This window comes from Monodon monoceros, unplaced genomic scaffold (assembly GCF_005190385.1).
Source record: "Monodon monoceros isolate NGI ecotype Baffin Bay Population unplaced genomic scaffold, NGI_Narwhal_1 Super_Scaffold_7, whole genome shotgun sequence".
Lineage (NCBI taxonomy): Eukaryota > Metazoa > Chordata > Mammalia > Artiodactyla > Monodontidae > Monodon > Monodon monoceros.
In genome coordinates, this window is record NW_021703784.1 from 64,559,790 (window position 1) to 64,579,052 (window position 19,263).

Below are 19,263 nucleotides of genomic sequence, written 5' to 3' on the forward strand. Positions count from 1 at the left end.
ATCTTTTCGCTCAGGAAAAGGGTGGCAGAGACAGCTGCTGAGTTCCCAAGGTCCTTGATCCAGGGTTTTAGGGAGTTCTTCCTTTTCTATTTTTTGTTTTATTAGCAACAATAATTTTCATTATTGAAAACTTAGAAAATACAGGTCAATTAAAAGAGATTTAAATAACATCTAACGAATTTATGATGCTTGTATGCCTTGTACTAATCTAAACATTTTACATATTTTGAATCTTGCAATCTTCATTCAACCATCTGAGGTAAGAACTTTACTGTCCCCATTTTACAGATGGGAAAGTCAAGGCATAGAGAGGTTAAGAAACAGTGAGTGTAAGCTTCCTGAGGGCAAGGATTTTTGTCTCTTTACTGCTGTATCCCTAAAACCTGGAAAAATGACTGGCAATATTAAGCACAATACTATTTGCTAAAGAAGTGTCATTGTCCAAGGTCACACGGGGTTGGGGGAAGTGGGGAGTGGTGGAGCCAGGAATGAGACCCAGAGAGTCTGGCTGCAGAGCCTGTGTACTAAGCCCACACATACTGCCCTCATGAGCTGCCTATCAGATACAGGCATTGTCAGCCTTATGGTGTGTTCCTTCAGGTCGTGTGTGTATGTGTGTGTGTGTGTGTGTGTGTGTGTGTGTAAGTGTAAGAAATAAATATATCAGTAAATGAATAAAATATGTGTATATACTTATATATAAAATATATTTTATTTTTACGAAGATGGTATCAACCTGTATATATTATTTAGATGTATAGCTTTACAGATCATCCTTCTATATGTCACTTTTAATATTCTATGACATAGATTGGGTATATTATAATTTGCTTAACTAATGAAAGATTTTAAGATTTTTTCCCATTTTTTCACTAATATCAATACAGCCTGATGAGTTCTTTCTGCTCATAGACATAATTACTTCTTAAGGATGAATACCTAGGAGTGGTAGTTTAGGGCCAAAGAATATGTACATATTAAGGTCCTATCACATATTGTCAAATTTCCTCCCCCCAAATTGTACCAGTTTCTGTTTCCACCACAATTCAAGTTTGGAGGACTGCTTCTAACTCAACAGCTCCTTTGAAATGGTCTCCCAGCACTGGAGTGACCCTCTTGGCACAGTGGCTGCAGGGCCCAGTTTATACAGCAGAGTCTTGGCTTCTCAACCCTGCTGTCATTCTGCATGTTTTCATCCTGACTGGAGTGCAGGAGCACAGTGGCCCTGGGTTCTGCCTGGCCTCAGGGAGAAGACTCCCAGGAGATGTTCTGAGAGACGGCAATGATGAGAGTGCCCAGACATGCAAAGGTAGTTAGAAGTTTTCTTAATTGAAAAGATAACATGTCTTTATTCGAAAGAAACATTTGAAACAGGAAAAAAATCTTTCAACTATAGCATAACTATTTTTTTTTAACTTTCCAAGTCTTGGCCACAAGTACGTTTGTGTGTGTGTGTGTGTGTGTGTGCGCGTGCGTGCATATTTGTGTATGTATGTGCATGTATATTTATATGTATATATGTATATATATACAAATATGTGTATTTATATATGCATAAATCCATGAAAGTATATATTTACATTATTTCTAGTTCTCTTTGACATTATATTATTAATATTTATAGCTACATCGTCTTAATGATTTTCAGTGCATGCAAACTATTTCATTATGTGAATGCACCATAATTTATTAAAGCAGTGACTATTAAACCATGCTTGGCCCAACCTAGGGATTTGCAAGGAAAAACTCAGGCATCATTGAGGAGAAGAGAAGCAGCTGTGGGCGGGCTGTAGTTAGGACAAAGGGACCAGAGCAGTTGCACTGTTTTTTATCAGGTTTGCCTAATGGTTTTTAGAACAAAGGATTTCTCTGCTTAATTTTTAAAAATTTGAAAACCATCGTCTTTCATTTGGATATATGTGTTTCAGATTTTTTTTAAAGATAATATATTACACAATAATTAACATCTTTTTCTTTTCCATTATGGTTTATTACAGGATATCAAATATAGTTCCCTGTGCTATACAGTAGGACTTTGTTGTTTATCCATTCTATATATAATAATTTGCATATGCTAATCCAAAACTCCCAATCCATCCCTCCCCCACCCACCCTCCCCCTTGGCAACCACAAGTCTGTTCTCTAAGCCTGTGAGTCTGTTTCTGTTTCGTAGATAAGTTCATTTGTGTCATATTTTAGATACCACATATAAGTAATATCGTATGGTATTCATCTTTCTCTTTCTGACTTCACTTAGTATGACAATCTCTAGGTCCAGCCATGTTGCTGCAAATGGCATTATTTCATTCTTTTTTATGGATGAGTAGTATTCCATTTTGTGTGTGTGTGTGTGTGTGTGTATGTACACACACACACACACTATATCTTCTTTATCCATTCATCTATTGATACGCATTTAGGTTGTTTCTATGTCTTGACTATTGTAAATAGTGCTGCTATGAATATAGGGGTGCATGTATCTTTTCAAATTATAGTTTTATCCAGATATATGCCCAGGAATGGGATTGCAGGATCATATGTGCAGTCCATATTTAGGTTTTTGAGGAACCCCCATACTGTTCTCCATAGTGACAGCACCAATTTACATTCCCACCAACGGTGTAGGAGGGTTCCCTTTTCTCTACACCCTCTCCAGCATTTATTAATTAACAACTTTTTATACATAGCATGTATGTCTGTGAGAGAGAGATAGAGAAAGAAACTGTGTAATTATTTCTCTTGAAAAAATACCCAGGAGGACAGAGCACTCATTGAAAGAGTCTAACATCTGTATGGTGCCTACAACATAGCCCTACTTTGCTTACGAAGACAGTCAAGGTAACATACAGTGTCCCCAGTGTGTGAGAACAACCTTTCTGACCACTGCTTTTCCAGCATTATGTTTTGTCATTAAAGGGGAGAGGTAGCAAATATCCTTACAACCCTCAGTGATGGGACTGATGCAGTGGCAGTTCTGACCAGAAGAGCAAACCCGGTTTTTGCCTCTGTCCATCATGTCAGTGGGTCAGTCCGTGCCAGGTGCCTTTTTTGAGGCTATAACTGTGGGTGATGCTTAGTTGGCAAAGCCCAAAATCCCAGAAGTAAACACTTCTTCTGTAAGGCTACGAGTTAGGAGCAGCTCATCTGCTATTTGATGGTGGCATTGAGCTGCTGTTCATAGTCAGTGGAAAACCTTCTTTGAAGCAGCAGTGATAACAGGAAACTCTAGTGAGTCCCCAAGGATTGTCTGGATCAGTTCCTTTTCTTGGTGATTTCTCAAAGCTTCTGTTAGAGTGGATTCATTGATCCCAGGGCAGACAGAATGACACCCTAATAATGGGCCCAGTTCATGCTAACTACACAAAATGGACAATTTTTTGCTCTTTCCTTAAATGCCCCCTGTAATGAGAGCCATAACGCTGGTAGGACTGTGAAGGCAGGTAAAGTATCTGGGGACTCTTCCCTTTTATGAAAGAAAGGGGAGAAAGTTGACATTAATTGCCTAGATGCCAGGTATTTTCTCATAAGTGATAATAGAAAATATCAATCATTCCTAGGCACTGCTATGTACTAGGAGCTTTGCCAACATTATGTCTGGAAATTCTTACTACCCATATTTCTGCATAGGTACTGTTATCCCCATGTGTGAGGTTGAACAGACTGAGGCTCAGGGACCTTAGGTGGCCTTCCTAAGGTCATATACTCAGTAAATAAATGGTAGAGTTGTCAAGTCAGAACTCAAGCTCCAGTTGGCCAACACTGTGTGTGCCTGTTACATCACAGTCTTTTTCTCCTCTCATCTACTGAGAAAACTACAACTCAGTAGTTGCCCAGCCTTCTCCAGCATAAATGACCTAAATGATCTGGCACACAGCTCAGCTATAGAAGCCACCTAGGTCATGAACATCCCCTCCCAGCTATTGCCCAGAGGGCATTGCCTGCACTGACTATATATGGCATTCAAGAGAGCAACAGTCCTTTAGATGTCTCTCATGCCTTCCTCCAGGTGTCTTAAAGCCCTGAACAAAGGAAGGGATCCAGTGTCCTGACTCAGTGTCCATTGATTGAGGGCCTGCTTTGTGTAAAGCCTTGGGACAAGGGTAGTGGTGATAACCTACAGAGTTCACAGTCAGATGGGAAGGGAGAGGGGGTTCAGCAGACATGGTTATCAGCACAGAGTGAACAAGAACATGGGGGTGGCAGAGGGCTGACCAGAACTCAGAATTCAGCTGTTGTCAGGGTCCCGATGGGAACCTTGGATTAGAGCGGAGAAGCACAACTTTGCCGTCCAGCAATAACATGATCTAAGAAGCAGATCCACGGGACCTGGCTGAGAACCGAGGGGTCCCAGGGTGAGGCCCGTGATGACCAAGCGTGTCCCCTGACCCATAGGGGTGGGATGAAAGGGGCATTGGGTGTGGTACTGCTACACTCTGGAGATCTGCGTATATCTGCCGAGAACCTAGAAGAAGATTCTCTAATTTATAAATCATCTTTTATTTCAGCTGTTCACGCCAAAAGCCTGGTAGCCATCTTGCATCTGCTGGTTGCTCTGTCCCAGTATTTCCGGGCACCAATCCGACTCCCAGATCATGTTTCCATCCAAGTGGTTGTGGTCCAGGTAAGTTAGAAACCACTAAAAACATCTGCACCCTTAAAGGGGTGCAGGGGCTAAGCTCCTGTGAGAGCCAAGGCACACTGGGTAGCTTGCTAGAAGGAACGCTGAATGAATGCTGAGTGTGTCTGGGTGTGCCATATGCTGGGAGGCATGTGAGTGAGCTTTCTGATGCATGTGGGCTTATCCCTGATATGTGTGCAAAGGGTGGAAGAGCATGTGCTTCTGTCTGGGACAGGCTTGTGTGGGATGTGTGCCTGGGGTTTACGTGCTTTCCTCGGGAGAGTGCCTGTGTAATGTATATCTGAGAGTGTGTTGTATGTATTTGTGAGGTCTTTTTTTTTTTTTTTAACATCTTTATTGGGGTATAATTGCTTTACAACGGTGTGTTAGTTTCTGCTTTATAACAAAGTGAATCAGTTATACATATACATATGTTCCCATATCTCTTCCCTCTTGCATCTCCCTCCCTCCCACCCTCTGTATCCCACCCCACCAGGCGGTCACAGAGCACCAAGCTGATATCCCTGTGCTATGCGGCTGCTTCCCACTAGCTATCTACCTTACGTTTGGTAGTGTATATATGTCCATGCCTCTCTCTCGCTTTGTCACAGCTCACCCTTCCCCCTCCCCATATCCTCAAGTCCATTCTCCAGTAGGTCTGTGTCTTTATTCCCGTCTTACCCCTAGGTTCTTCATGACATTTTTTTTCCCTTAAATTCCATATATATGTGTTAGCATATGGTATTTGTCTTTCTCTTTCTGACTTACTTCACTCTGTATGACAGACTCTGGGTCCATCCACCTCATTACAAATAGCTCAATTTCGTTTCTTTTTATGGCTGAGTAATATTCCATTGTATATATGTGCCACATCTTCTTTATCCATTCATCCGATGATGGACACTTAGGTTGTTTCCATCTCCTGGCTATTGTAAATAGAGCTGCAATGAACATTGTGGTATGTGACTCTTTTTGAATTTTGGTTTACTCAGGGTATATGCCCAGGAGTGGGATTGCTGGGTTCTATGGTAGGTCTATTTGCAGTTTTTTGAGGAACCTCCATACTGTTCTCCATAGTGGCTGCACCAACTCACATTCCCACCAGCAGTGCAGATCTGTGTAGTAGGATTGGGAGGCTGTATCCCTGTGTGTGTGTGTGTCCTGCCAGACAGCGAGAATCTTTTTTTTTTTTTTTTAAATAATGCAGCCTCGTGCTCCAGTGTCTACAGTATGGAGCCCCAGAAGTGGGATCATGGGGTCATAGGCCTGTGGATTTTAAATGTTGGTAGAGTTGTCAATTGTTTGGGCTGCCTTATTTATTTATTTATTTATTTATTTATTTATGGCTGCACTGGATCCTCATTGCTGCCCGTGGGCTTTCTCTAGTTGCGGCAAGCAGGGGCTATTCTTCATTGCAGTGCATGGGCTTCTCATTGCAGTGGCTTCTCTTTCTGCAGAGCACGGGCTCTAGAGCGCAGGCTCAGTAGTTGTGGTGCACAGGCCTAGTTGCTCCGTGGCATGTGGGATCTTCCAGGACCAGGGCTCAAACCCATGTCCCCTGCATTGGCAGGCGGAATCTTAACCACTGCGCCACCAGGGAAGCCCGAGAATCGTTTTTTGGTTAAACAAACAATGCACAGTTATTGAGAAGAAGCAAGTATCTGTGCATGTGTACATGTGTGTATTTGAGAGAGACCCTGACAGGCCGTGCCTGTGTTGAGGGCACTGCCGATTTTCACCTGCCCAGAGAAGCACAAGTCATTTTTTCCAGATTGTTGGATGGAATTTCCATTCACACATGGCTGTGTGATTTCCACAATGAGGGGATGCTCTCTCCCTGTGACTATCTCATTCTGCTCCTAACCCCATTAGATACTCAAATTCAATTTTATTTTCCAACTTTACACCCGTGAGCAAAAGGTCGTCATTTTGTTGGCTTCTGTTCTTTTCCAAATAAACTTGCTACAAGGGAGAATGTCCCTTATGAGCAGCTCCCTGGCTATCCAAGGTTATCCAGGGTTCTGTCTGGCAACTCTGCCACCCCTTGGTGAGGAAGAGCCCAGAGGGCAGGTAGGCTTTGCCTGAGAGGAGAGGCGAGGCCAGGCCAGCTTCCAGGACAGAAGGGCTGAGCTTTCAGGGATCAGAAGTGAATGGGGGAGGGGAGGAGGACATGGGGGTGCTGCTCAGCCAATGCCCTAATGAAAAAGTATTTCTTCCAGCACCTTCTGGGTACTTAACTTGCTAAACGTCAAGGGGGTATAATAGGAAGATGACACCTTGGCCCTGCCTGCCCGGAGACAGGACTATACATAAGCAGCAGAGAGGGCTATCAGAAGCCTCGTCAATGCAAACGCGTGTGGTTCCAACACTAAGTGCAGCTGACTGAAAGAGACTAATTGGCTTCATTTATTGGGCTGTCAACCATGTCAGGCATGGTGCTAAGCATTTTATGAATATGTGGCCAGCCCAGAGCATCCTGGTACATGCATCTTCCTAGTGAATCCAGGCCATCTCTATTGTGTCATTTATTAACAATCAATAAAGTGTGAATCCATTTCATTATATTTTTTAAAACTATGATTCAGGATTTGCGAGGGTTGGGGGGGAAACAGTGGTCACTGGAAGCCCATGTCTCATGCCTTATTTTGAGCTCAATTATAGGCCATCAGAAGGCTGTTGCTGGTTTAATTTCCACTGCAGGCAGTTTTGTTAGCGTGAGGGAGAAAGGAGGAGGCATTACATAAAATGGCATCAAGGTATGTCAGGGTTTATGGGGTGTTTTGCGTTATCAAGTTAAACAGGCACAGAAGCAAGACTCAGAATTGGCTGTAAGACACTGACTGAACTACAGAGAGAGTTCTTTAGGGAACAGTGGATCGAAATGAATCAGGACGCTGTGTGAGGTGTCATTGAACCCAGATTTCTTTTCCATTCTGTGTACCAGCATTTAATTCTGCATGTAGTTGAAGATGAGGTTTGATGTCTGTGAACAGCCTCGCAAGACAAGGACACAGATTCCATTAGCCCTGTGTGAAAATTTTACATATGTTGAAGCTGAATTTGGAAAACGTCCTGGTTTATCCACACTAGATCTTTTTTCAATGGTATTTTAATGTTTTTCTTCCTTTTTTGCTTTGATAGTTCATTCTTCTTAATCTAATCCAGATACACTCATGGCCTTTATCCAGCTCTACCTTTCCTTCTGTAAAAGTATTTTGCAAGGACGCTAGTTTCTGTGGCTATTGGGAATGTGAAGAAAAGGTTGTGGAAGTTCGGGCAGGAGGGTCGAGAAGGCAGATTTCAGCTGAAACACTAATGCTTGGAGGATCCCTCTTGACACATCTCAGTCTTTGTGGAAGATGGATTTGCTCTGACAGCCTCTTGCCCTGCCCAGACTGCCTTCCAAGCGTCTGGTAACTGATTGTGTAGGAACGTGATAAATGCATCTCCCTCCTCACCCCCATCAGAAGGTCTTCCTGAACGCCAGCACTCCTTCATCGGTTCCCACGCCCACACAGTGAGGTTTAAACTCCAAACCAGCACTCAACTGACCAAGGGCAGCCACTGTCCCTCCAAACGGCCTCCTGAACACGCCTGTGCTCTCCTATTCTGCCTTTTTGCTCCGGCCATTCCTCCCACTGAAGAGGTCTCTCCTCTGTGTCCAGCCAAATCCTAGCTGTCCGTTAAGTTCCAGCTCAAGAACCCCTCCCCCTGGAAGGTGTCCCTGACCCTCTCAGCCGAAAGTACTTGTTCCTGTCCTGCACTCAGCACTTCCTCTCTGCAAGGGGCCACCATGTAATTAATTATCCATGACACGTTTGAGAGGGAAAGGGGATCCTACTCTAATAATTGAGCTGGGACCAGGAGGACTGTCTGGGGAAAACTGTTCTTGCATACCTGTTCTTCTACGCCATTTTACTCCAAGTTCCTTAAGGTCCAAAACTATGTCACATGTTCCACAGTGTTTGCTAAGTCCAACACAGTGGCTTGTACAGAGAAGGCACTGATTAATGAAACAGAGAAGAAAGAGAATGAATTGATGGGAAGGGGTAGACAGATGATGGATGGATGCATGGGTGGATGGATGGGCAGATGGGTGGGTGGATGGATGGATGGGTGGGTGGGTGGATGGATGGCAGTTTGGGTGGGCGGATGGGTGGGTGGATGGACCTCCAAAGTGCCTACGCTTTTCTCAGAGAGTAAGCTAGTCACCCAAGGACTGTACTACTTACTTAAAAGCTCCTCTAGTTAAACGTTTTTTGAAAACTCTCCCTCTGAATTCTCCAAGTTGACCTCAGTTCTTCCACCCCAGCCGCCCCAGTTAAATGTGTTTCTCCGCTTCCCTCCGTGGCCCCAGCTGGAGGGCAGACACACCCTGGCCCTCATTTCCATTTGGTTTACTGTGGATTTCTCCAGGAGGCAAACAGTGTGCTTCCAGCAGAATGTCTTCCAATAAAGAAAGAAAAGATTCACCATCCAAGAAACAGCCGACTTGTTTGGAATAAACACTAATTGCACTTAAGTATGAATGGTACAGTCCAGTCCCAGGAAATCAGGAGCCTCATTTCACCTCTAGCAGTATCTCGTCTCTGGATTCATTTCTTAAACGCCAGTAACTTTCTAAGTATCAGGAATGCTAATCAGTCTTTTGTATTTTTCTAATGCATATTTCTCTCTCTTCTTCCCACCCCCGTTTCCAGAAACGAGAAGGAATCCTCCAGTCTCGGCAAATCCAGGAGGAAATAACTGGTAACACAGAGTATGTCAACGGCACCGTTGCCAGCGATTCTGTAATGGAGCACAGATGTTTCTCCGAAATTCATCCATTTGCTGACATTTAGTTTTCATTTATTGGGATTGCGAGAGGGGCTAGACTTCAGCCAGTGATTATAGTGTAGCCTTTTCCGTGCATTCAAAACATGCCTCTCAATGCTTAAGGTACAAACTTGGGTGGGGAAGTGGGGAGAGGGAATTAACCGTGATTGAAAAATTCTAATTTTGTGGCACTCCAGGAAAGAGTGTGCCCGAAAAAGCCAACCAGCATGAAATCATCATGCCATAAACATGGGGTTGAATTTAAATTGTTAACCTTCAAAAGGACGTTTTTCTTCCTTTTCTGAATCTGATTTGTATGGTCACATGCCATGACCCAGAAAGCCCCTCTCTACCTTAGGGTGGTGGATTGTTTGGGGTTTCTTTTTTGTTTGTTTTTTTTTTTCATTTACATTAAGAAATTGGAATATCAGAACATGTAAGAGTTTTGTCATGGGAAAGAGAAGTTTTGTTCTCAAGCAGAAAGAGCAGGACGGTCGGTGTGCGTGGGTCTGAGATCCCTGGGCAGGCTTGAGCCCTGGCCGCACGCAAAACCGGGCAAAATATGTTCGTATCATCTCCTGCTCCCCTAACTCTCCTCTATATTCCTTTGAACAAGAAGAGCAAGTGGAAAGAGCAGGGGCACATGAAGCAATGATTACACCTTCTAAAACCCCACACCCCAAAGGTGGAGGAGGAAACTGTCCTTGGTCTACCTGGCTTGAACTCCACGTTCATCATTCTTCCCAGTACACTACCCACAAGTCATTGTTTAATAGGTGACAGATGTATAGTTGGAATAAACCAACATAATAAGAACCAAAAACGTATTGAGAAAAAAATGTATTGAGCATTTAGTATATAGTAGAAATTATGCTAAAATCTTTCTATATATTAAATCATTTAATGCTCACAACATCTGATTGAGTTGTTTACCATTTTATCCTCATTTTAAGGATAAGTGACCTGAAACCCAGAGAGGTTCGGTAGCTTGCCCAAAGTCACACAGCAAGCAAATGGCTTTGTAAGATTTAAAACTAAGTAGTCTGACCCTAATGCTCGTGCTCCTAATACTTTGCTGCTTCACTGTATGAGTATGGTTCCAGTTCCTGCCCTCTTTGAGAAAACCTATTCTAGGTCAATGGCAGGTGCAGCTTGGGTGGGTATCACAGGATGGACAGGAGAGAGCCCAACCTGACCTCCCCAAGCCGATGCCCTCAGCAACTTGGGCAGTGAAATGCCACATTGAGATGGTACCTGAGCTCTGCTCCTAAAACATGGTTGGGAATCCTGAATCTCTGAGTCCAATATTCTTTCTCAACTGTAAGCAATAATGTGAGTTTATTTAAGGCAAGAAATAGTCCTTTATGCATCGCTTATACCAGGCTTTATGCAAACACCAGTAAATCTATAAAGCAGAGGGGGAAAATAGGTGGTAATGTGGTAAAGACCACCCATAGTTGGAGACTTAGTGCAGAATAAAATGCCAAGGAAGGAAGCTTTCGGGGATCTGCCACCAAGGGTGAGGAGAGAAAAGTCACACTGCTTTCTTTCTCCTTTTCCCGCAGGGCTCTTTCTGGAAGGCATGGTGAGTTGCATAAGAGTGTCCTCTGTCGCTGCTGACTGCCAATGGGGTCTAGTTAATTCTGTAGCAGCTGGGAAGAACAGGCACTCAGCTTGATTCCTGCATGTGTGTCTGTGCCAACCTGGTGACAGGGCCAGTCGGTAGGGAGGGTCAGCGCACTGGTGGGAAGAGGAAAAGTAACCACAGCTGCAGTCCTCTTGCAAGTAACAAGACCACTGACCCTGCTGGGCTTCTGGATGGGTCCTGGGCATTTGCAGGGAAGTCTTGCTCTAAGCATATTGTGGAAGTAAAGCAAGAGGTGTACGTATGCGCTCGGGACTGTACCCTCTCCCCACTCTGTCCAGCCCTTGTAGAAGGTGCCTTTTTCCTTATCACACCTCCTACCTCTCTGGTTTCCCAGAACTTTGGGTGTGTTTATAAGGTCTGTGAATGTCCAAGATCACAATCACCATTCTGGCCATCTCAGATTTACTCATCAAGAGTAGGAGAGGCTGGTGGCGCAGTGGTTGAGAGTCCGCCTGCCGATGCAGGGGACGTGGGTCCGTGCCCCGGTCTGGGAAGATCCCACATGCTGCGGAGCGGCTGGGCCCGTGAGCCATGGCCGCTGAGCCTGCACGTCCGGAGCCTGTGCTCCGCAACGGGAGAGGCCACAGCAGTGAGAGGCCCGCGTACCACAAAAAAAAAAAAAAAAAAAGAGTAGGAAAGGCAGCCCAGGACCACGAACCCTCCCAGCCCCGGTTCCTCTTGGAGATTTCTCATTCCCAGTCACAGATCCCTCCACTATTTCACCTTTCAGATCAGAGGACCAGGGGGGCTATAGCAAGGAAAATCCCTGCAGGGAGAATGGCTTCGCTATTTTCTATGATTCTGTATTTACTGTGGATAATATATTGAAATATTCCAATCATTCTAATAATAACTCAGATCAGCAGATACTTCAGAGTTTACAGAAAATGTACTTTCTTGTCTTTCATCCTCATAACCCACCTAGGGGAGGTTCATGTTCAGTGGGCCTTTTTTCTATTATTATTTTCGGCTGCGTTTTGGCATGCGGGATGCTAGTTCCCTGACCAGGAATCGAACCTGTGCCCTCTGCAATGGAAGCGCAGGGTGTTAACCACTGGCCTGCCAGGGAAGTACCCAGTGGGCATTTTATGGAAGAGGAAAGTGAGGCTAAAAGGATTGAAGTGACCTGATCCCTCAAGAGGGGGAGCTCCCCTTCTGTCCTGGGGCTCTGTAGCTCCCAATCCGCTTATCTGCCCTCTGCCAGGAAGTATGTCTTGGGCACGCTGGTTTTGAAAATTAGGGAGTGATTTGATATTTGGATGACATTCTGCTTCCAAAAAGCTTCAGAAACACTTTAGAATCATGACTAAGTCATGATATCAAAGAATACAAATAGTAAAGAGAAATGACCGGTTCCAAGTCAGACTGCCCGCCAGAGCTCCTGAACCCCAGCTCAAAGAGGGCTGATGTCGAGGGTGGATACACACACACCTACATCTACACAGAGAGAAAAAGGCCCCTAAGATAAGAATCAACCCCAAATCTCTGCCCAAACCCAGTTTCCCAGCACAGTCTCATATCCCAAAGAATTCCCACCTGGAGCTGACCATGTGGCCTGTAGAGGCTCGTGGCTGGGACCTGGGTTGGCATCAGCTCTGGGCCCTACTTTACATTTTCCTCTGTTTTCAGAACGTGATGCCTTTGACACCTTGTTTGACCACGCACCAGACAAGCTGAACGTGGTGAAAAAGGTGGGAGGTGCCTGAGAGGGAGGGAGGGAGGGAGGGAAGGGGAGAGGGAGGGAGGGAGGGGAGCGAGATGTAGGAAAACATTTGGAAAACCCACCCCCTGCAGTTTGCAAGCTTCCCGAAACTGGTGTCATCACCAGACCACCACAAGCACAGAGCTTTCCTGCTTGATGTCCGTTTTACCTGTCTTGTTTTCACTGGATGCCTTATCCAGTCCCTTTCTTCTCCCATTGGGATGACAGCATCTCTTGGGGGTTTCTGAGGCTACGGTCCCGTGTCTCCACACCCACACTGAACCCCACCATCCCTGCTCCTCACACAGACCTCCCTCTGTCTCCCTGGCACCGGTACCTGCACCTAGGGGGACTGGAAGGAGGGACCCAAGGCGGTCATTTCTTCTCTGGCCCCCTGAGCCCGGCTAGGACACTCCACCTGTCACTCTGCCCTCTTAGCACTCCCTGCTCCTTGCACAGTTCTGGACCTGGCTATTGGAATTGCACAGTGCATGGGACTGCCAGTCCTGGGGGCCATCCTTCCCTGTGGACTCAAGGAGTTTCGCAAGAGCCTTATAGGCTGCTCAGCCTCACTCCGCTCGGCACAGGGATCCCGGGCCCGAGATCTTGGCTGGGTCTCATCCTGTGTCATCATGGTTGAGTCACAGGGGCGGCCTCCAGGGTGAGAGTCTTCATCTCAATGTCTGGCTTGTGCTTTTCTTCTAGACGCTCATTACTTTCGTGAACAAGCACCTGAATAAATTGAACCTGGAGGTCACGGAACTGGAAACCCAGGTGGGTGACGGCCCCATGTGCAGGGTGGGGGACAAGGCCCCGCTGAACAGCCACTGTTCCCATTGCCCCAGCCACATTGCCAGGAGGGCTTTCCACCCTGATCCTGGAGCTTTTCTGGGGAAGGGAGAGGGGATTCTCTCTCTCTTCCCTCAGAGGGGTGAACTGCATGGAATTTCTCTGAATTCTTTCCAGTATTTTATTTTGAAAAGTTGCAAGAATATTATCATGAATCCCCGTGTACTCTTCACGCACATATACCAATTGTTAACATTTGGCCATATTTGGGTTTTTTTCTCTCTCGCCACCCCTAAATACCTCAGAATCACAATATAGTAATCAAATTCAGGCAGTTTTAATTAACATCAATACAATATGTTAATCTATTCAGGTTAAACCATATGAAACCACTGATATGTGACTACTCTTGACCATGTCACATGGTTCAGAGAAATACAGTTGTCCTCATATTCTCACCTGATGCATTTAGTTGTCATGTCTCTTTAGTTTCTTTTTAATAGAGAACAAATCCTCAGCCTCTCATTGCATAACATTGACATTTTTGAAGAGTGTGGGCCATTTAGTTCATAGAATGCCTCTGTTTTTCTCCCTCATGATTAGAACCAGGTTATGCATGTTCAGGAACAGTACCATGGAGGCAATGCTGTGTTCTTCTCAGGCCATTTTTTTTTTTTTAATATATATATTTTTTTGGCTGTGTTGGGTCTTCCTTGCGGTGCACGGGCTTCTCACTGCGGTGGCTTCTCTTGTTACGGAGCACAGGCTCTAGGCGCGTGGGCTTCAGTAGTTGTGGCTCGCGGGCTCTAGAGCTCAGGCTCAGTAGTTGTGGCGGACGGGCTTAGTTGCTCCACGGCATGTGGCATCTTCGCGGACCAGGGATCGAACCCGTGTCCCTTGCATTGGCAGGCGGATTCTTAACCACTGCGCTACCAGGGAAGTCCCTTCTCAGGCACTTTTCTCCATCAGTTCTGTTCCTCGTGGTGGTAACTTTGACCACTTGGCTAAGTGGGCATCCCCCAGATTTCCCTGCTGTAAAGCTCCTCCCCCCTACCCCCCGCTTTATAATTAATAACTAATCTTTATTAGGTATAATCTTTATACCGTGTAATGTATCCTGTTTCCCAACCTCTTTTCATTCGCAATGAACTTCTAAAGTGTGGTTTTCTTTTGAACACAGGGGCACCTCCTATTATTTTTAAAGGCAATGCCCGGGTCTGTGACTGAGATCTGCCTGGGTGTGTCTGGACTCTGGAGGCAGCTTCATATGCTCTTCAGGAGATAGGGAACGCGCTGCAGAAGCAATGATTCCTGGAGAGGGCTGGAATGAGCTCTCCCTTCCCCATGGGCAGGGAAGGGGCCTCTGCCGATCATATCTGGTGTCTATCTGCGAGTTTTACCACCAAGTCATTGGAACCAGCAGTCAGGGGCGGGAGCAGTCTAGGTCAGTGGTACTCACAGCTGTGACTAACCCTGACCCTAACCCAGGGTGCTCCCCTGAGTTGACAGATTCGTTTCTTTCATTCTCAACCCATTCCAGCCACAGCCAGAATTAGGCCTAGTTAACTAGTTCCATGGGCGGGCCGTGATTTTGACACGGTTGCTGGGGCCTGTTTCCCATTGTCCACCCTGGGGTGGCCTGGGATGAGTCATGCTCAGGCCCTACCAGCCAGATGGATGGAAACAGGGAGGAAGCTTCTTCTAGGTCAAGTTCATACTCCAGGTTGTTTGCCCATAACCAAGGTTGAGTCACAGGCCCACCAATCAGTCACCCAGCAGAGCTCAGACACTGGGCCCAGCCCAGACAGAATACTAATTCCGTCTAGGATTTTTAAAGTTTCCTAAGATGATTCCAAGAACTTTGACCTCTTGTGAACTCTAGTAACTGTTGTTTATACAAATATTTGATGGCCCTGCCTCCTTTGCAAGGTTCTAGAATATCAGATATGCACCTGACCTCTGTAACTTTGCTCAGGCCATTCTCCATACCCAGAACACCTACTCCTTTCAAATTTCCCTCATCCCACAGATGCCGGGACCAGCTCTAAGCCTCTTGCCACGGCCCTGAGCACACAGTTGTGCTTTATCAGCAAGAGCCAGTACATTGTGTCTGACTGCTTTGTTGTTTTCCCGGATAGAAATAGCAGTAGTTAGTATGTGTTAAGTGTTGCCTACACACCAAGCAGTGTTCTAGGCACCTTGCACATACTTACTGGTTTAGGCCGCATGATAACCCTATGAATTAGATACTATATTATTATTGTCCCCATTTTACAGGTGAGAAAAATGAGGCACAGAGAAGCTCTGTAACTTGCTCAAGTCACTCAGTTAATAAGTGGTAGAGCTAGAGGCCAGCTCCAGAGCACACGTTCCTAACAGCTATACGATGCTGCCTCTCAAGCAGTAATAAGGCGAGGGTGAGAGGGGAGAATGCCCAGGCCGGTGTGACACTAGATCTTTCCCTGTTCATAAAGCAGAAGTAGCCCTAGCAGCCTCATGCCGTTGGCCTTGGACATCCCCTTTCCCTCCTCCCTCTGCCCTCCCTAGCTAACTCCAGCTCATCCCTCATGTCTCCACCCAGGCAGCGCCTGCTCCAGAAGCCTTCCCTGTTGCCTTCAGTGGGATGAGTGACCTTCGTCAGTCTCATGCAGGCCAGCATGCTTCCCTCCATCAGAGCAGCGGCTGCATTTCCTCCACAACAGTCTCGCCACTGTACCATGAGTTCCTCCAGGGCAGGGGCCACACCTGACCCACCTCTGTGGTCCCTGTGCCACATCAGGGCTTGGTACATAGTCGGTACTCAATAAATACTGGACCAATTGAGATCAGGACCATGGGCTTGTGGCTTCTGTGCTGGACCAGCCAGACATGGGGCAGGCCTGCTGCAGAGCAGACCTTCCTGCCTTAGGTTACTGCCCCTCACCCACTGCCAGCAGCCTGCCTGGGGATATAGCCTTTGCGGGGGTCAACACGGAAGCTGATGTGCCCCTGGAAGGGCCTGGGCTGGGGCGCTCAGGGACCCAGTGCCTTCACCTGTCTCTCTCCCTCCAGTTTGCAGATGGGGTGTACCTGGTGCTGCTCATGGGGCTCCTGGAGGGCTACTTCGTGCCCCTTCACAGCTTCTTCCTGACCCCGGACAGCTTTGAACAGAAGGTTAGGGGAGGTGACATCACAGGAGGCCCGAGCCCACATGCCCGACCCGTCTGCCCACACCTCTGCTGAGGCCATCTGGGGAAAAGGCGGCAGCTTCCCCTCTGCCCAGAGTCTTCAGTGGTTGGATGGGGGGCTCATTGTGATGCACAGCTGAGCTGGGACGCAGCTACCTACAGGCCACTGAGCATCCTGAACAGCTTTCCCTCTCCTGCACCTTGGTCCCCTAGCCGTATGCTCCTGCCTGGGGCCACAGCCCAGCCTCATCTCTCCCCAGAGGTGACAGGTGGCTGCAAGGCTGGTCAGAGGCCGGCACTTAGCCGATTTCTGATGCCTCTCCCAGGCTGCCCCAGCCCACCTGCTAGACGAGGGGCATTTGGTCCCAAGCAGAAACCCTTCTCTGCCTCTTGAACATGTCTTGCTGTCTGATCCTTTCAACTGTGGGCACTTATGTCCCTGAGTTTACAGTCCTGGCAGTGACGCAAGAACACAGTGAGACAGGGAGAGGATTTTTAACTCCTCTGGGAGTGCTTCACCAACAGCAGGCTGGGCCTGCCTCACACTCCTCATGGCCGGCCCAGTTTGGCAGCCTCATTTTAGCTCAGCCCCTGCCCCACTGGCTACAGTGCTGGTTCCTTCACTTTCCAGGGGCAGGTCACAGGGAGACCCAAGGGTCCAGGAATGAGTGTGCAGCACCTCATGCACTGCCTTTCTCTCTCCAGGTCTTGAACGTCTCCTTTGCCTTTGAGCTCATGCAAGACGGAGGATTGGAAAAGCCAAAACCACGGCCAGAAGGTACTTTGCTCTTCCCTGGGTTGGTGACAATAGGCAAGACCCTCCCCTGCACACAAGTTTTCAGGGCACAGAGCAAGGCTCATGTTTGATACCAGAGGGAAGACTATCTTTTCTGAAGCCTTCTTTGCCATTTGCAGGGGGAGGTGGGACAGGGCACACTGCTTAGTCCTGGGCATCCTTTGCTAGCTGCAGATCGCACGGCCTCAGGGAAAAAAAGCAGAACCTGAAATCCCACACATGGGGTCATAGGGATAAGGACCCATGCAGACATGTCACAGAGTGGAGGTGCTGCTGCAAGAACTGTCCTGGCCTGGTTTCCAGGTTCTTCTGTGCCTGGACAGGGTGCTGACCTGCCCAAGAACTATCTCCCAGGTAGGCAGGGGGAAGATACAGGGGTCATCACAGGCAGCTCTACTCGGAGAATAATTCCCTTTTCTGCCCTTTGCTTGCTCCAACTCTGCCCAAGGACAAGGTTTGATTTGTCACGTTTAGGTTGCAAATGTTAAGGCTGAAAAAATACAAAAGGAGCAAAATGCTCCAGCAGCCCTCCCATGCTTGCGCTTGAAGCAATGTGTGCATTTGTAGGGGAAGATGGTAAGACTTGGGCTAAACTGGACCAGGTAGGGCTTTTGTATTTATTTTTCTTTTTTCTTTTATATTGGAGTCTAGTTGATTAACAATGTTGTGTTAGTTTCAGGTGTACAGCAAAGTGATTCTGTTATACATATACATGTATCTATTCTTTTTCAAATTCTTTTCCCATTTAGGTTATTACAGAATATTGAGCAGAGTTCCCTATGCTATACAGTAGGTCCTTGTTTGGTATCTATTTTAAATATAGCAGTGTGTACATGTCAATCCCAATCTCCCAATCTATCCCTTCCCTCCACCCTTCCCCCTGGTAACCGTAAGTTCATTCTCTAAGTCTGTGGGTCTGTTTCTGTTTTGTAAATAAGTTCATCTGTATAATTTTTTTTTAGATTCCGCATATAAGCGATATCATATGATATTTGTCTTTCTCTGTCTGACTTACTTCACTTAGTATAGTCTCCAGGTCCATCCATGTTGCTGCAAATGGCATTATTTCATTCTTTTTAATGGCTGAGTAATATTCCATTGTATATATGTGCCACATCTTCTTTGTCCATTCATCTGTCGATGGACACTTAGGTTGCTTCCAGGTCTTGGCTATTGTGAATAGAGCTGCAGTGAACATTGGGGTGCATGTATCCTTTCGAACCATGTTTTTCTCCAGATATATGCCCAGGAGTGGGATTGCTGGATCATATGATAGCACTATTTTTAGTTTCTTAAGGAACCTCTGTTTCTTAAGGAACACTGTTCTCCACAGTGTCTGTACCAAGTTACATTCCCACCAACAGTGTAGGAGGGTTCCCTTTTCTCCACACCCTCTCCAGCATTTATTGTTTGTAGACTTTTTGATGATGGCCATTCTGACTGGTATGAGGTGATATCTCATTGTAGTTTTGATTTGCATTTCTCTAATAATTAGCGATATTGAGCATCTTTTCATGTGCCTCTTGGCCATCTGTATGTCTTCTTTGTAGAAATGTCTATTTAGGTCTTCTGCCCATGTGTTGATTGTGTTGTTTGTTTGTTTTTTGATATTGAACCTCATGAGCTATTTGTAAATTTTAGAGATTAATCCCTTGTCGGTCACATCATTTGCAAATGTTTCCTCCCATTCTTTGTCTTTTCTTTGTCTTTTCGTTTTGCTTATGGTTT

General features: G+C 46.2%; 1 protein-coding gene across 3 annotated transcripts in view; it reads left to right on the forward strand.

The window, feature by feature from the left end:
* PARVA (parvin alpha) overlaps positions 1 to 19,263 on the forward strand; it is a 181,868-nt gene that overhangs the window by 136,757 nt on the left and 25,848 nt on the right. For 2 of the 3 annotated variants that reach the window (XM_029207887.1, XM_029207886.1), the window contains 7 exons: positions 4,506 to 4,621; positions 9,319 to 9,377; positions 10,999 to 11,018; positions 12,711 to 12,772; positions 13,489 to 13,557; positions 16,624 to 16,725; positions 17,445 to 17,517. In XM_029207887.1, coding sequence (XP_029063720.1) covers positions 4,506 to 4,621; positions 9,319 to 9,377; positions 10,999 to 11,018; positions 12,711 to 12,772; positions 13,489 to 13,557; positions 16,624 to 16,725; positions 17,445 to 17,517 — 501 coding nt within the window. Of the gene's footprint in view, positions 1 to 4,505; positions 4,622 to 9,318; positions 9,378 to 10,998; positions 11,019 to 12,710; positions 12,773 to 13,488; positions 13,558 to 16,623; positions 16,726 to 17,444; positions 17,607 to 19,263 lie in introns of those variants that run through there. The other variant, XM_029207885.1, reaches the window with a different exon arrangement.